Raw genomic sequence first — 16,208 nt, forward strand, 5'->3', positions numbered from 1 at the left:
GAGTCTTTGGAACTTAGCAATTGATTGGAATTAGAGCTCGGAGGTAAGAAAAAAATTAAGCTTGAAATTCTGAAACCGGGCAATTGGGAAAATGCAAGTGCCAAGAATAGAAAAGAGACAGTGAAGTGGAAAGGTTGGTTTGGGGTGGGAAGCATAGTTTGGTTATGAACCCAAGAAGCTGTGAGTACTGGTACATACCTTTGTGGAGAAGAGCGACAAAGAACATTGATCTAAAGCCAAGGCAGGAATTGAGCTATAGATCTGAAGCTCATTCAGATTGATAATTGAGGTGGGAAGGGTAATTGCTGAGGTAAAACATGCAGTAGAGTGTGAATTAAAGGGGGTGGAAGATACACTCTTGGGGAGAAGCTTTACATAAAGGTATGGGATGACAAGCATTGGCGAGGATGTAAAGGAAAGGGAAGCCTTGCACACAGTTGATAGGAGTATAAATTGGTACAGTCATTATGGAAGATAATATGGAGTTTCCTCAAAAATTAAAAGCTGAACTACCACATGATCCAGTGATTCCACTTCTAAGTATATGTCCAAAGAAAATGAAATCAATATCTTGAAGAGATATCTGCCCTCTTGTGTTCATTGTAGCATTATTTACAATAACCAAGATATGGAAACAAACTGAGTGTCCGTTGATGGATGAATGGATAAAGAAAATATATGTAAAATGGGATATTATTTAGCCTTAAAAAAGAAGGAAATCCTGCCACTTGTGACAACATGGATGAACCTGGAGGACATTATGCTAAGTGAAATAAACTAGACACAGAAAGATAAATACTGCATGCTGTCACTTATATGTGCTCTCACTTATAGGTAGAATTTTAAAAAGTCAAACTCATGAAAGCAGAGTGTAGAATGGTGGTTGCTAAGAGCTGGTGGGGGATGGTAGGAGAAATGGGAAGACGTTAGCCAAAGGAAATCAACTTTCAGTTAAACAGGATGAATAAATTCTGAAGATCTAATGTACAGAATGGTAACTATAGTTAGTAATACTGTATTGTATACTTGAAATTTGCTAAGAGTTGATCTCAAGTTTTCTCACCACACACACACACACACACACACACACACACACAAAACTATGTGAGATGATGGAGATGTGAATCAGCTTGATTGTGGGTAATTATTTCACAGTGTGTACAGATATCAGAACATCATGTTGTACACCTTAAATATATACAAGTTTTATTTGTCAATTATACCCCAAAAAAGCTGGAAAAATAAAATTAGTATAAATGGAAAAAAATGAAGATTTGGGAATAATGGGCTAGATTTAGTAAGGGAAAGCTAAGAATAGGGCAGGGTGTTCTCTTTTCTCTTCTCTTGATGGGTTTGTGGCCATGGGAGGGCTCTCAGTCTTCTTTGAAGTTTTCCATGACAGGCGATGGTAGGAGTTCTTGATGAAAAAGTCAAGGTTATTGAGCAGATATTCATAAGAGAGCAGGAACTTTGCCAGAGGGCACAGCTGAAAGTGTGTGGTACAGTGGCAGAGAATCAAGGAATGTCCCTGAGAGCGGGTATATTAGGGCTGCCATAACAAAACACCACGAACTGGGTGGCTGAAAGCAACAGAAACATAATGTCTCACAGTTCTGGAGGCTAGAAATGTGAAATCAAGGTGTCGGCAGAGCCATGCTGATTCTGAAACCTGTAGGGGAGAATCCTTTCCTGCCTCGGTAGCTTCTGGTATTTGCTGGTGATCATTTGTGTTCATTAGCTTCATCTGTCAACCCAGTCTCTGCGTCCATCATCACGTTGCTGTCTTTTCCCTTCTTGTTTCTGTCTCTGTCTTCTCTTCTTATAAGAGTGCCAGTCATATTGGATTAAAGGCCCCACCCTACTCCAGTATGACCTCATCTTAACTAATTATATCTGCAATAACCCTATTTCCAAATGAGGTCACATTCTGAGGTACTTGCTGTATCTTTTGGGGAGACACAACTTAATACCCATAACAGGGGGTGGTAGTGATGAAGGGTGTACTTAGGGAGATAACTCCCAGTGAAAGGGATGGGAGGTCGGCCAGGAGGACAAACAGTTAGCAATAAAGATGAGGGGGGTGCTCTGTAGACAGAATTTGGTAATGGAGCAGACCATAATATAACCAGCTCAAAAGTTCCTTTTGAAGTGCTACAGAATTTTACTCTCCCAGTCTTGACTACTTGGGTAGATGAGGTGACCTAATGGATAACTCAGGGTTCCAGACAGGGGTGGGTGGTGGGATCCTTGTGTCTGGCTTTCCCAGGACTCTAAGTAGTCAGGAGCCTCCTAGTAGGATCACAGTGGACACTCCCTCTACAGTGGTGTACCGGTTGTTCAGCCTCCCTGCTTTGTGTAATTCCAAGCTATTGTTCTTTTCAATGACACCTGGGAAATTTTGGACATCTAGAGTCTTTTCTGGCCTAATTTATTTTTATTTCCCCCTTTGGTCTCTTTTGGCTTGAGGGAAGGGAATAGCTTAGTTGCTGCTGGTGGTTAAGACTTCTCCATCACCCATGTTACACATCCTCAGTTGTTAGGACCACAGTCCTCTATGTCTGTCTTGTTTTAATGCTTTGATATGATGTTTTCATTGATATTATAATAAGAAGGTTAATAATACATACCCATGCCTTTCTGTCATAAGCTCTGAAACTTGTAGTTTGTGACTCAATAAATGACTTCCTTGAGGCTTTGGACAGGTTCTTTCCCTTCTTTGTCTTACCTTATTATATTATTTAAAAAAGAAGACAGGATAATAAATGTTAGTGCTGCCGCGATCATTCTAAGGGGCAAGGAAGCTAAAGCTTTATCTTTGAAGATAAAAGGAATCTGTGATAGCGTTTTATCTTTTCACTGTGGATTTGCACAGTATGGCAGCACACCTCCTTTAATCAGTCATCGTGTTTATGAATGGTTTATTGAAGATGACAGGCCTGCGAGTCGTCATCCCACACATTACAAGGGGCAGAACAGACCTGATTCTGTCAAATCTACCATACGTGACTTTTTTTCTTCTAATCTGCAAATGCTGGAAGCTTCTGACTATTGTCTGATGTGTTCAGAATCTTAAAATCTCTGACTTGGAAGGGATCACAGAGGTCTTTGGATTGGCACAATCTGTTTGAAATGTTAATGCAATAAATCAATTTAGTTAATTCATTTTTGTGTGTATAAAATGACCGACACTTGCCAAAACATTTGATAGTAATTTATTTTCGGTATGGGTCAAGAAATAAAGTAAGGGAAATTTCATTCCACCTCTACAATGGAAAAGTGCCCTCTGATCATTTTAAGCTATCTCAGTACAGTTTTAAAATAAAGTGTTTTTTCCTCTTGGGTTATAAACAAGAATCAAGTTTCTATTAACTGCAATGGATTTGCTTCAAGAATAAAACAAAGTATTTTAAGTGAGAGAAATAAAAAAGTACATAAAGAGCAGCTTTTTCCCATAGATGTTCATTGCTTTGGAAAAATGACTTCCAGCAGGCAAAAATCAATTTGACAGAAGTATTAATGTTGTAAAATACTGTGAATGAAAGGAAACATTTTAATTCAATTGAAATTTTTACTTTATATTCCTACAGCTGACTTCCATTGATAGCACATTTCAAGTTGCAAATCATATTTAATTAATGTTAACACCAGGTAATTGGCAAGAATAACTTCAAAGGAGGGCTGAGGAAATTGCAAATTGGAACTGCAGGTGCAGCGATCCTGCGGAAGCTTTATAGGGATCCAAAGAAAGTGTATACGATTTTGACAGTTACTGCAGAACTTGGTCAAATGGAACATCATTTCAAAGCCGTTCTTCATTCTGGCCTTGCTTAATATTTAGGGCTTAGGAACTGCTAAGTAGCAACAGCGGCTATTAATGTGAAATGGCAAATAGCATTCAACAGATGCTTTGAAACCTATGATTCTAACGCCGTAGTTAAGTATTTAGTAAACAATGGCAGTTTGATGCAGTGGAACACACCTCGGAGTCAAAAACGTGTCTAAATCCCCCTTCTTCAATTATGAGACTTTGTCTGAAGATTAATTTCCTTGTCTATAAAATGGTGGCCCTCTGCTCAGTGATCACCATGTGCTAGAATACTTGTGAAATGTTTTTTATAAACTCTAAAGTGCTATTTGATATCAGGTATTACTAGTGAAAGGAATGGGGATAATACAGATTTTTTTTTCCAGAATGTGTGGCAAAGCTGTAGATTATTATGAAGGTGGTGGGTGTGCTGCCAGTGTGTAGGATAAATAGCCAGGGAAGGCTTTGCTTGATTCATTAATTACCTTCAAACTTAGTCATATTCTGCCTGAAAGATCAGAGAGGAGATTTTGAGTGGCTCCTGACCGCCTACCCTCTCCGTTCTCTTTACTAGCCCTCCACAACTGCTGTGGTACATATTCTACCCTGTCTTAATCTTGTCACCCCTGGCTGTTGAATATTGCTTATGGTGTCACCAACAGTTGTGTTTGCTTGGGTCTGATTGTTCAGGTAACACATTGTTCAGATATCAGGACAAGCTTGAGGTACCTTGCCTCATCCTTAGTGATGTGCTCTCATGAGTCCCTGAGCTTAACCCTGTGGAATCACTTGCCACTCTGATCATAATGCCAATTTCTCTGTATACCTCTTCCTCCAGAATGTGTTTTTCTCAATGGAAGGACACTCCGCTACCCCAACACCCAGCGGAGTGCCTGGCATATGCCAGGTGCTTCATGAATTTCTGTTGAATGACCATTGTCACCAGATTCATGGCTGTGTTGGCGCTGTGAGCCTAGTGGTCAGGCTTCCTCAGGCTCTGGGAACCGAAGGGCGGAGATGGTCCCAACAATGGCTTATGCATTTTCTTTGCTAACACGTAACCTATATGGGAAGCTTTGGTCTTCCACATTGTTGAGCCAATCAGAATTCAATTTTTTATTACTGGAAAATACCAAAGCCTGTAATCTATAGGTTCAGCCCACCCTGGATCCCTCAGGCCAAACAGTGCTGGGGAGTGGCTAAGAGCTCCTTATCGGCTGGGTTTGACTTCGAGATCTGTCACAGCTTAGCTATAAGACCTTGGGTAAATTACTTACTCTTGTTGTGCCTCAATTTTCTTATCTGTACAATGGGGATAGCAATTGTATAAGAATCAAAAGAAATCATACAGAACAATGTGTAGCTCGTGGTAAGTGGTCAACAACTGCCAACTCATATTGTGTTAGGCATCCTTGCTGATGGGTGATCCAGGAGTTGTCTTATTGCCCGCAACCTGTGCCCAGTTTGCTCAGTGAGCAAATAAGAAAGCAGAGTGAAGCCTACATAAGAGCTCAAATAAAAGCAGCCAGTCTTCCTCATTCCTGAAACTTGCTTTGCCCCTCCTAGCAGAGACCGATCCTATTATTATTTTTTCTTAGCATGACTCATATACTACATAGAATAGTGTTGGCGCCTAGTTGAATGCATGAATTAATTAAACGCCAGTCAGTGTTGGCTCACCAAATATGCTTTCTCCTCTTCCTTTTGAGCCTTCTATATATTAACTGACTCAGCCAGCATCTATTGTGTACCCACCATGGATCAGGGCATACTTGTTCTAGGCTTTCAGGATCTAGAGATGAATCACGGCCTCTGCTTCCTAGCCGGTTACTGTGTATCAGAGGTTACAGAGATGTAAACAAACACTTTCAAATGAATGTGATCATTGCCTTCATGGAGGCATCATTCAGAGGCATTGGCCAAGAGCACAGTGCCCAAGAGAGGGCATCCTGCAGTTCATGTAACGAAAAGACCTGCCATGAGGCAGTGGAGGGTGACAATTTATGGACCCCAAGCTCAAAGGGAGTACGCTGTGTGATGTGAGTGGAATGAATTTAGGTAAGTTCAACACAAGTTCTTGAGAAAAAGAGACAAAAAATGCATGTAGAATATGATGCCAACTTTGTAACGTGTGTATTTGTGAAATGATTAATGTATGTAAAAACTACATACAGTTTTGACAATTCTCATTTCTTGATCTACGGATGGATACCCAGATGTGTCCATTCATAGATAATCAGTGTCTGACTTGCTCTACGGCTTTAGCCCCTGTTCTCCCCGGTCACTCCCACCCAGCATCACCGATGCCCTAGGCAACAGTTTCAGTTTCGTTCAGTTCCCGAGTTTTAATCAGGGCCAATAGTTTGTCCTGACCTTAGCTTACAAGTTTCTGGGCTTTGGAGTGATTTTGCCAAGACGGACCCTGTACCTGGTGGTCCCAGGGCGAGCCCTGAGCTCCCTTCTAGGTTGCAGCAAACTTACAGAGCTGTCTCACCCTGACTCATACTCTGGATCCCTAGGAGTGGGGCTCTGCCCCAGACTCTGACCTCTGAGGTTGAACCACGACACACTGCCTATTCCTTGTCAACTCTTTCCCCTGACAGGGTGGAGGTGTCTTGTCTTCTGCATGACTCATGCACTTATTGAGATCTGACTGTGCATGAAGCCATTGAACAGAGTCCTGTCTATTGGGTCCCTAGTGTGTGCGGGGGTCCTGACCCTGTCTAGCTTGTTGTCTTTATATTTCTCTCACCCTTTTAGTGTCGTATCCCTAGAATAAAAGTTCAGTCTCAGAGGATGGTTTGAGTTTCTCTCTCAGAAATTCCCATTTAAATGCTTAGGAAGGGTCAGGGTATGTCATCAACAGGGTTGTCCCTGTTTCGAGTTATTCTTTTCCTGCTCCCTAACTCTTATTGCCAACTGTACGAGTTTCCTAGGGTTGCTGTAACAAAGTACAACAAACTGGGTGGCTTAAATGACACACACACACACACACATATATATATATATATTTTTTTGGCTGGCTCCATGGCTTGTGGGATCTTAGTTGCCTGACCAGCGATGGAACCTGGGCCCTAGGCAGTGAAAGTGCGGAATCCTAACCACTGGACCGCCAGGGAATTCCCACATAAATCTATTGTGTCATGGCTCTGGAGGCTGGAAGTCTGGGATCAAGGTGTCAGAAGGGGTGGTTCCTTCTGAGGGACCCACCCTAATCCAATATGACCTCATATTAGATGATCTCATATAAGTATGACCTCATCTTCATTAATCATATCTGTAATGACCCTTCATTAATTATATCTGCAATGAAAATAAGGTCACGTTCTGAAGTACTGGGAGTTAGGACTTCAACATGTGAATTTTGGGGGGGGGGCACAATTCAGCCATAACACCAACCCTAACTGCTGGATTGAACCCTGATTCATGGAGTTCTGTCTGAACTGAACCCACATGTGTCCCAGTTCTTTAGGTGGATTTTGGGCCCTGGACTCCCCCGTTTCTCCTGAGGCATCAGCTTCCGTAACCAAGGTAGCCAGCCCCATTTCCCCTTGTCCTTGCCGGCTGGGCTCTGCCTGCCTCAGAGCTGAATGCCTGCGTCACGGCAGGCGTGTGCTTCTCCTCCTGAGCTTAGCCCCAAAGAAATTGCATTCTTTCATTTCCCTTTCCAAAGTCATTTTCTTGTTCAAGCTCTTCTGTTTGGAAACTCCAGCACGAGATGAGAGCTTTAAGGTGCCATCCGCACTTTACTGTGTTGATAGAACATAATATAAAAACATCTTTCTGCAGAAATGAAGCAACCTCAGAATCCCTTCATGTCACTTTTTTGTAGGTGCTAAAAGAGTTGGCCTGAGAATGAGAGTGTGTTTTCCCGCTTTCCATCATAACTTATCAACTAAGCAATAATTACGGTTTCCTTGAAAAGAAATGGCTCAAGAATAGTGCAATCAGGAAGGTATAAGATGAATAGTTTATTGAAAAAGGTGCCAATTATTTCAAGGGTCACATCCCTTGGCAAAACTGGGCCACACGGTCCTTCTGCTCTAACATCTGCATGTTTGACAGACCCCGGGCTTCTTTCTTTGCTTCTTTCCATGCTACGTGGTCAGAGGCATTTCATGATTCATTGGGGACTCCACAAGGGGAAGGCAGGGGAAAGGAGGCAAAGTGAAACTCGAGTCAGCACATTTTGTTTCCTGTTAACAGCCCTGGGAAGAGGTTTGGTCGAGAAAGGAATTTTAAGTAATGATTTAAACATATCTCTGGCTGTTCCACTAGTGAGAAAAAAAATGCCTCTTGTAGCAGCTCAGACCTACTTCTGAAGCAGTGGTACACAGGGCCATGTGACTCAGGGGCCACATTTGCATCATGAATCACCGCTGGCACCCACATAATGGGCAATTAAGGGAAAGAGGCAAGTGCAGAGTACATTGTTAGCCTTTTGTGTTTAGTATCGTGGAGGGCAACCACTGTGCTCCCCTTCAGAATGGGTTTGCTGTGACTGCCGGGAGGAATCCTAGGGTGGGTGGAAATATTCATGGGAGTTGATGTGACATTTCATTCAAGAAATATTTGAGCACGTATTGTACGTTTGGGCCCTCTTCTAGGAGGTTGGGGATATGGCACTGGGTGAGTCCAACCTGATTCCCGCCCTTGTAGGCTTTCCTGTCAAGCTTACGGTCTTTACATTTCTCGTGTTCTTTTAGTCTCCTACCTCTGGGCTATGGGAACTCAACCTAAGCCTACAGTGTGAAATGCCTCAGACCGAGAGTCCATGAAAATAACGAGAGAGGGTCTGTAACTGTCACAACTTGATCCCTTGGGTGTTCTGGAGATACCAGAGTTCAGTGGAGCTGTCCATGGCATGCTGGGTGAAAGAATACATATTTGAAGGAAAAGTGTGCCTGTGTGGGCACACAGAGGGATAAATCTGGACTTAGGAAGCTCACTGGGTACAGATGTTTGGGAGCAACACCAAATGCAGGATGGGACAAGAAGTGCATCTAGCCCAGCAGAGCATAGATCAAGAGATTATGGTTCTGGGTGATATCCTGAACTGACTGCCATGTGGCAAGAGATCCGCTCACGCCACATCTCGGCCCAGAATTCCTGTCCTCCCCCTACGTAGGTCTGGTTTACATTTCCTTATCCTTCAGTTCTTGGATTATTTCCAGGAAGCCTTCTCAGATCTCTACCTTCTCATCCTCCCAGATAAACTTAAGTGAGGTTTCTCTTCTGTGTGTTATCTCAAGTAAAAAACCAATCCAGACTTAGACAAGGAGAGGCTTTATTCAGAATTAAGACGATTGCAAGAGAGAGAAGACTTGAATTCAAAAATCCACAAGTATTGCAAAGTCAAAGGGAAGAAGGGTTTTCTTTTATATGGTAGGTAGCGGTAAGCGACAGCTTAATAGAAACTTTTAAGGGAAGTCTGGGTAGGCAAAGGGGAAATGACCAGGAAAGTGTCCTGACCTGATCAGCCGCTTTCCAGAGGCAGCTGGTAACGGGGACATGGTCCATTTTTCCAGTGCTTGCTCAGATTTGGGGGCAGACAGAGTTCAGGGGCATGTAGGAAGGAGAGAAGCCTGAGTACACTTGTGTCAAGACAAAGCAGAGGGTGAGAAGTGGGCAACTGTGAACCCTTGGTCCGTTTCTAGGGAACCATGAAGATATCTTACCACTGTGGATTTTAATGACTTCTCTCTTCCTTCGGAGGTGGAGAGCATACCTTATTTATCTCAAGTCCAAGGAGGAGGTCGTTGGAACCCCCGATCGATAACCGGTTGGTCAGAAGTACAGGTGATAACTCGGGCTTGCAATTGGCATCTGAAGTGTGGGCCAGGGGTGGGGGGTAGTCTTGTAGGACTGAGCCCTCAACTTGTGGAATCTGACACTCTCTCTGGGTGGACAGTGTCAGAGTTGAGTTGAATTGTAGGAAACTTGTTGGTGTCCTGAGAACTGCTTGTCAGTGTGGGGAGCCCCTCGCCAGCACTGGAATTGATATCAGAGCATATTAGTCTTTGTATAGTACTGTAGTTGCAAGGTCTAGAAGATGCTCTAAAAATGTTGAATGAGTTGAGTAAATGAACACACAGCAGGTGAGTGAATCCTGGCGGACAGGACACCAGGAAGCAGGTAGTTTGGAGGAGGAGGTAGGTAGATGGACAGGCTAGCAGTCCACATGAAAGTGCTCAGTGGAAGAGGGTAAAACCCTGCCCAGGGTAAGAATTCACAACATACCTGCTGTTGCTTGGGAGGCATGGGGTCTGGGGGCATGGCTGGGTCTACAACAGGAAGTTGCATGGGAAGGAGAGAGAAACAAGAAACCAATTCATGGCCAGGATTGAGCTGGGAAACAGAAGCAGTAGCTTAAGTAGGTGACAGCAAGTTTGATGCCCAGACTGCTAAACTTGATTCTGAGAACCAGAACCAGGTGGTGGATCTACACTTCCAGTGGGGCAAAGCTGAGTTAAGGGCTAGAGCTTTGCTAGGTCTGACAAATAGGGGGGATGCAAAATCAGAAAGGAGGTAAATATGCTGAATGTACTATTCTCCTTTCAACTGGCTTTGAGCCTTCCAGGTATATAAGTGTGTGATGTGTTTCATGACTGCAAGATGTCCTAAAGGTATAGGGTTTCTGATATTGAGACTCATGACTCCAGGCCCCGAGGAGCTTGTTCATTGATGACCCTTTTGACAAATGATTGATGTCCATGTGAAGCTGGACTGTGCTAGGTGCTGGGAATTCACAGCTCTGGCCTCTGGCCTTAAGGGGCTTAGATTCTGATGGAGAGACCGATTTAAAAAGAAAACAAGTAAACAAACTAATGATTATAAATTCAAGCTAATAATTATAAAGTGTATCTTATTAAGAAAGGAACAAATGTGTGTTTTTGATTTATTGAGAGATATCCAGGAAGCCAGTGTGGCTGGAACCCAGCAAGGGGCGGGGCGGCAGCACAGGAGGTGAAAAGCAGTCAAAGGCGTGATTGACTAGTGTCATAGGTCATGGCAGGAAGTGTGGATTTTATTCTCAAGCAATGGAAAGTCTTTGGAGGGTTTGGAGAGTGACATGGTACAATTCAGATTTTAAGGGGATCGTGTGCAAAAACTGGATTGTAGGGATGGAACCAGAATATGAGTTAGAAATTTCTTGGGGTTGACTTGGACTTGGGTGGAGGTAAAGGCAGGGAGGTGTGTGACTTGGCCTAGGTACAGATAGGATCAAAGTCCCAGGCCTGGGAAAATGAGGTGACTTGATGCTATGGGGATCTAAGCCATTGAAGCAAAACTCCTTTAAGACTTGTTGGTCAACAGCAGGGTGTGTCCTAGAGCCCTTAGACTGGAACGGGTGTGTCCCAAGTGACAGTATGGCTCCCTTAAATGGGTGATTCAGGGGTGGGAGATCAAGTGAATTATTTCCTGGCAAAATTTCACTCCAACTGATGCTTCAGTGAAAAAGAGTTAAAATGGTAAGTGTCTCCCAGGTTATCGTTACTTTTTTTTTTTAAACAAAGTCCGCTAGAGACCTTTATTGCTCTTTTTCCTGTGTTCTAGGAGGACCTGAAGTTTAGAGTTTTCTTGTTAATTGTTCTAAATATTTTCCTCTTAACTCATATTTCTTGTTGCTTTTATACTCTTGTGTTACTGATTCATTTCAAGGCTCATTAATCATTATGCAGTTTTCTGAACATTTTTATGCTTTCATAATACAATGGTGCTTCTGGAAACACTTCTGAGTCCACATAGTCAAGGGTCATAGAAATGGGTGATTTGACACGTTGGTCTCTAAAAATTAGGTTTAGTGCAACTTTCATTTAAAGTATGTATCACTGTGATTTGACCTAATTATTTTTGATTTGTAAATTCCAACATACACCATATTCTATTAAATGTGAATGTTTGCTTTCCAAAGTCTCTCTCTCTCCCTCCCTCTCTCTCTTTCTCTCTCTGTCTGTCTGTCTTATTGTCCCCAAGTCCAAGGTAATTCATTGAAAGGAGAGGGAACTATTAGTGCTTACTTTATATGTACCATGTAACTGAGTTTTCATTAGGCTATGAGGCATATATTATACCTATTTTACAGATGAGAAAACTAAGGCTCAAAAAAAGTACATAACAGCCCAAGATAACCTAATTAATTAGTAGGTGGTAGCATGGAATATAAACCCAGAGTTCTGTGGCTCCAAAGTTCATGTTCTTTTTACTGCCTCTTGCTATTTCTCTTTTGAGGTTACAGACTTTGGTTTCTGCAGTCATGTTTCCCATCCTTGTCCTGCGAAACTGTAGGGAGGACAAAGGGAACATGCTCTTTCTTTAAACAGCCTGATTTCTTGCCTTCCCTCCATCTCCCCTCACTGTTTGTGCTTTTGTGCCACATCTTATGACCTGAGCATTTTCTAATGCACCTGCGTGGATCCTCTTCCCTTTTCTGGAAATGCAGCATCCCCAGTGTCTGCCTGGAGCTATTTTCATTCTTTAAGACCCAGCATCAATGATACCTCCTTAGTGAAACCTTCCTAGATACCCAGAAGGGGTTAGCCGAGCTCTTTTCTGCAATTGCAACCCTTTGTACACATCGTTAGTGAAGAAAGTGTTGACCTGAAACACTTAGAAGAAAAATAGACATTCTTCCAGCAAAGATGGGTTTGTTAGGGATCAGCAGGGCATTGCAATTTGGGGTCTGCAATCACGGTGAGCCACAGGCAAGTCCCCACATGGCAAGGGAAGGAGCAAGCTTTTATAAAGGGGAAAAGGAAGTTGGGAGGGCGCTAGTAAACAGAGTCCACGGCTTTTCATTGGCTGAGTCCTTGCCAAAAGAGGAGACTCTCTTCTCCCTGTTGGGTTCTGCTATCCTCACAGGGCTTGAGAGCTCCCCCTTCTGGTCTCCCAACTCTCTTTAACTGAGGTTTCTGTTTATTTACTTTTTTACAGAAACATTTATTTCACTGTCTTGGTCAGGACTCAGACTTAAGCCAATGAGAAAATTTTGGGTTCAGAAACTTTAAAAGTCTAGGAGCAAATCTGACCTCAGGTTGGCTTAGCTCCACATTTTAAAATGAAGTTGACAGGAATGCATCCTGTTCCAGCTCTGGCTTCTGCTTACTTGCATGTTGGCTTTATCCTCAGGTTTCTTCCACGTGATGGGAAGAGGGCTGCCAGCAGCTGTGGGCTTGTGTACTGCCAGCTTAGCAACTGTATTCCTTTCCTAGAGCTGCTTTAACAAATCACCACACTGTGTGACTTGAAACAACAAAAACTTATTCTCCTGCCATTGTGGAGGCCGAAGTCTGAAATTAAGGTGTTAGCAGGCTTGACTTCTTCTGGGGGCTCTGAGGGGTAGTCCGTTCCACGCCTCTCTCCTGGCTTTTGGTGGCTGCCGGCAATTCTTGACATCCCTTGGCTTGTGGCTGCATAACTCGGATCCCTGTCTCCACGGTCACATCACCTTCCTCTCTGTGTGTTTGAGCCTTTTCTTTTTCTGTCTCTTATGAGGACACTTGTCATTGGATTTAGGGCCCACTCTCATCCAAGATGACCTCATTTTGAGTTCCTTCCCTTTGTTAAAGCTGCGAAGACCTTTATTCCAAATTAGGTCCCATTCTGAGTTCCAGACAGTTATCTCTTCTGGGCGGATACCTTCAACCTACTAAGGCAACCTTAGTGGGAAGGGTGTGTTTCATTCCCATTGGTTCCGGCAAAGGCCCAGACTTGGCTCCACCAAGTTGGGTTTCAGTCCATGACTCAAGCAACCACTTTGGCCTAAGGAAGGCACGGTTCACAGTGGCCAGACATGGGTCACATGCCCTCTGGAGCTGAGGAGAGGTAGGTGGGGAGAGGCCCACTTGAAACAAATGGTCAAAGCCACAGGGAGGGATCATGCCTCAATGCTAAATTAAGATGCTCTTCTAGAACAAGGAGAAAAGCCTGCTGGGCAGGCAGGCACTGTGCATATTGTGTGCTGTCGGCCTGTCGACTCTGTGCCTCCCGCCTAGACCGTGACCTTCTCAGGGTGGCAGCAACCTGGTCTTATTCATCGGTGCCTGGGGCATGAGAGAGCTCTATCAACATATGTTAAATTGTTACAGTAGCTAAAATTTCCCTGAAAAATAAGATTTAAATGTAGCCATGAATCATAATATTTGTCAAAAATAGTTTTGGCCTCCATCTAAATGGTAACAAGCAGAGCAGTTTCAAGGACAAGAAAAGGCTTCTGTTGCCTGTTCTCCTCTACTTTGAAAAGGCTCTCCTTTCCGTCCTGCCTCTCTTTTAGCCAAGTGTGTTGGCAACCAGAGGAAAGAAGCCAGGGGCTTCACACTCCTGGATGGTGGCCACGTCCGCCTCCCCAGCAGTTATCTGCGGCAAGATGCACGCTCCCCGCCCCCCCCCCCCCCACCAGTGGAGTCCCCTCTGTGAAAATAGCACAGATCACCCAGTGGCCAAGGAGCTGCCTTCCCAGCCATGGATCAGTTCTGACCACTAGCTGACTGGACAACCATCAGAGGATCCCAGAGCCTAAGGAAAGAACTAGTATATTTTGTTTGGCTGTTTTAAACATGGCTGAATTCTCTATTTTCAAAGAAGATATTTTAGTTCTTTTTATGGTTTCTAAATCAAGGAGTTTTTCTTTTCTCCATTAAAAGAAAAAAAAGGGATTCCCTGCAGGACTCTCAGGAAGCATGGAAGTCTGTGTTCTATGCGTCTTAAAGGGAGAAAGGTACTCTGGGAAAGCCTCGTCATTGAGAACTGACTTAAAAAGTGTAAATGTCATTGGTGTGTTGACTGTCCTCCATGGTGCCACTTCTTTATTTTTAAAATGCAGCTCCTTTATTTTAAGCAAATTCTTTAAGCAACGTCTTTATTATTTTTTTTCTTCCTACTGATTCTTCACTTGTGATGGTCTAGCTCCCCCCACACCCTCCTCTGGAGGATAGCTTGGCTTCAGACTCTTAGTCCTTTAGTCACTTCTAAATATATGAAAAGTCTCATTTTAGTTATTAAAATGGCCAGCCCAGTGGAATAAAACTGAATTTCAGCCAAACTGAAAGTTTCTCCCCTCCCACAGCTTGGAGCTGCTTTTGCCTGGAGCCCTGCAGTGGGGAGGGGTAGGGCTGCGGCTGGCAGCTGCTCCTCTGCCCCTTTGTCCCCTTTGTCCCCCCCACCCCAGCTGCTCGGCCTTGCTTTAACATCTTGCAGCAGTTACCAAAGCACCGACACAGGTATGCCTGGTGTGGGCTGGCTACAGTATCCAGCCTTGACTGAGGGTGTTTTCTCCTCTTTTCCCCACTTATATTTTTCCTTGGAGAAACTTTGGTTTCCTCCCTGGCTTTTGGCATTGGGCCCTCCATTTGGGTCAACATATGCTTCAGGTCTTGATCTCAGCAGCATGAGCTTGTGAGTTCAGCTTTTCTCTCCCCTGCTTGTAAATAAAAAGCTGGAGGTAGGACTTGATTAATGACGGGGGAACAGGAACAGAGCTCTGGTTTCTTTTATTTATGCTACAAGAGGAGCTGTCCGGAGGTCACACTGGATTAGGCGTACTGCACGTTGGCTACAGACAAGGCACTGTGATAGGCACTGGGGAGGGACGTAAAGAAGGATGTGACGGGACAGTGACCATCACATCGCTTAGAGCCAAGATGAGAGAAAATAATTGCTCCCTAGAAGTACAGGTCATGAGCTGTGTGAGTGTAGAGGATGAGACGATCGGTTCCAACCAGGAGCATTCCCCTTCCTTAAAAGGGGAGGCACTGGGCGAGGTAGTGAAGGAAGAGGAAATGCATGTAGGTGGAGACCTGGGAGACAGACATTAGCATTTCAAACGATGTATGTTTCACAGAGTTAAAGATTTTCATTGATAAAGGCACAAGATTGCTTTGAAATTCTCAATTATAAAAATAAAAGTTTGCCTGCTTCCTGTGGCATACATGCCTTTATTTTTCCCTTAGTTCAATTTTATGACCAAGAAGGACCTGCTCCATTGATGAGGTTTATATTTCTGAGTTCCCAACGTTCTTGGTATGCATTGTTTTGTCCCATACCTTTTCCACGTCCATGGTGATAAAGATTTGTCACCCTGTTCTTACTCTGAAACATTCAGTGGTCTGAACGTCATTGTGATAGGAACGGTGGTGTCTCCTTCACTGGTCTTCAGTAGCAGTGATTCCTAAACAGGGGCCATGACGGGTGGGTAAGTGAGTGACCGGACAGAAACATTTCTTAATATCCTCAGACCTGGCCAAGGCGACTGAGGCTTGGAACCACGGTCTCCCTCAACAATTACCTTCTTTCCCTTTGTGTATCCTTAATATGACACAATTATGGCACGGCTTTGTTTTAATGACTTATAAGATATAAGGTTTATTATAACCTCATCTCCCCCAGATTTTCAGTGGTCTTGTGT

The 16,208-nt window shown here is 43.6% G+C and overlaps 1 protein-coding gene across 2 annotated transcripts in view; it reads left to right on the forward strand.

Moving 5' to 3' along the window:
- Positions 1 to 4,757: 4,757 nt before the first annotated feature.
- Positions 4,758 to 16,208, forward strand: part of LOC111182367 (metabotropic glutamate receptor 8-like) — a 189,278-nt gene continuing 177,827 nt past the window's right edge. For both annotated transcript variants that reach the window (XM_089917444.1, XM_089917445.1), the window contains exon 1: positions 4,758 to 5,863. In XM_089917444.1, the coding sequence (XP_089773570.1) occupies positions 5,809 to 5,863 (55 nt within the window). In that variant the 5' untranslated portion in view covers positions 4,758 to 5,808. The remainder of the gene's footprint in view (positions 5,864 to 16,208) is intronic.

This window comes from Delphinapterus leucas, chromosome 9 (assembly GCF_059928025.1).
Source record: "Delphinapterus leucas isolate spDelLeu-1000000601 "Yukka" chromosome 9, BTC_Dleu_Yukka2, whole genome shotgun sequence".
Lineage (NCBI taxonomy): Eukaryota > Metazoa > Chordata > Mammalia > Artiodactyla > Monodontidae > Delphinapterus > Delphinapterus leucas.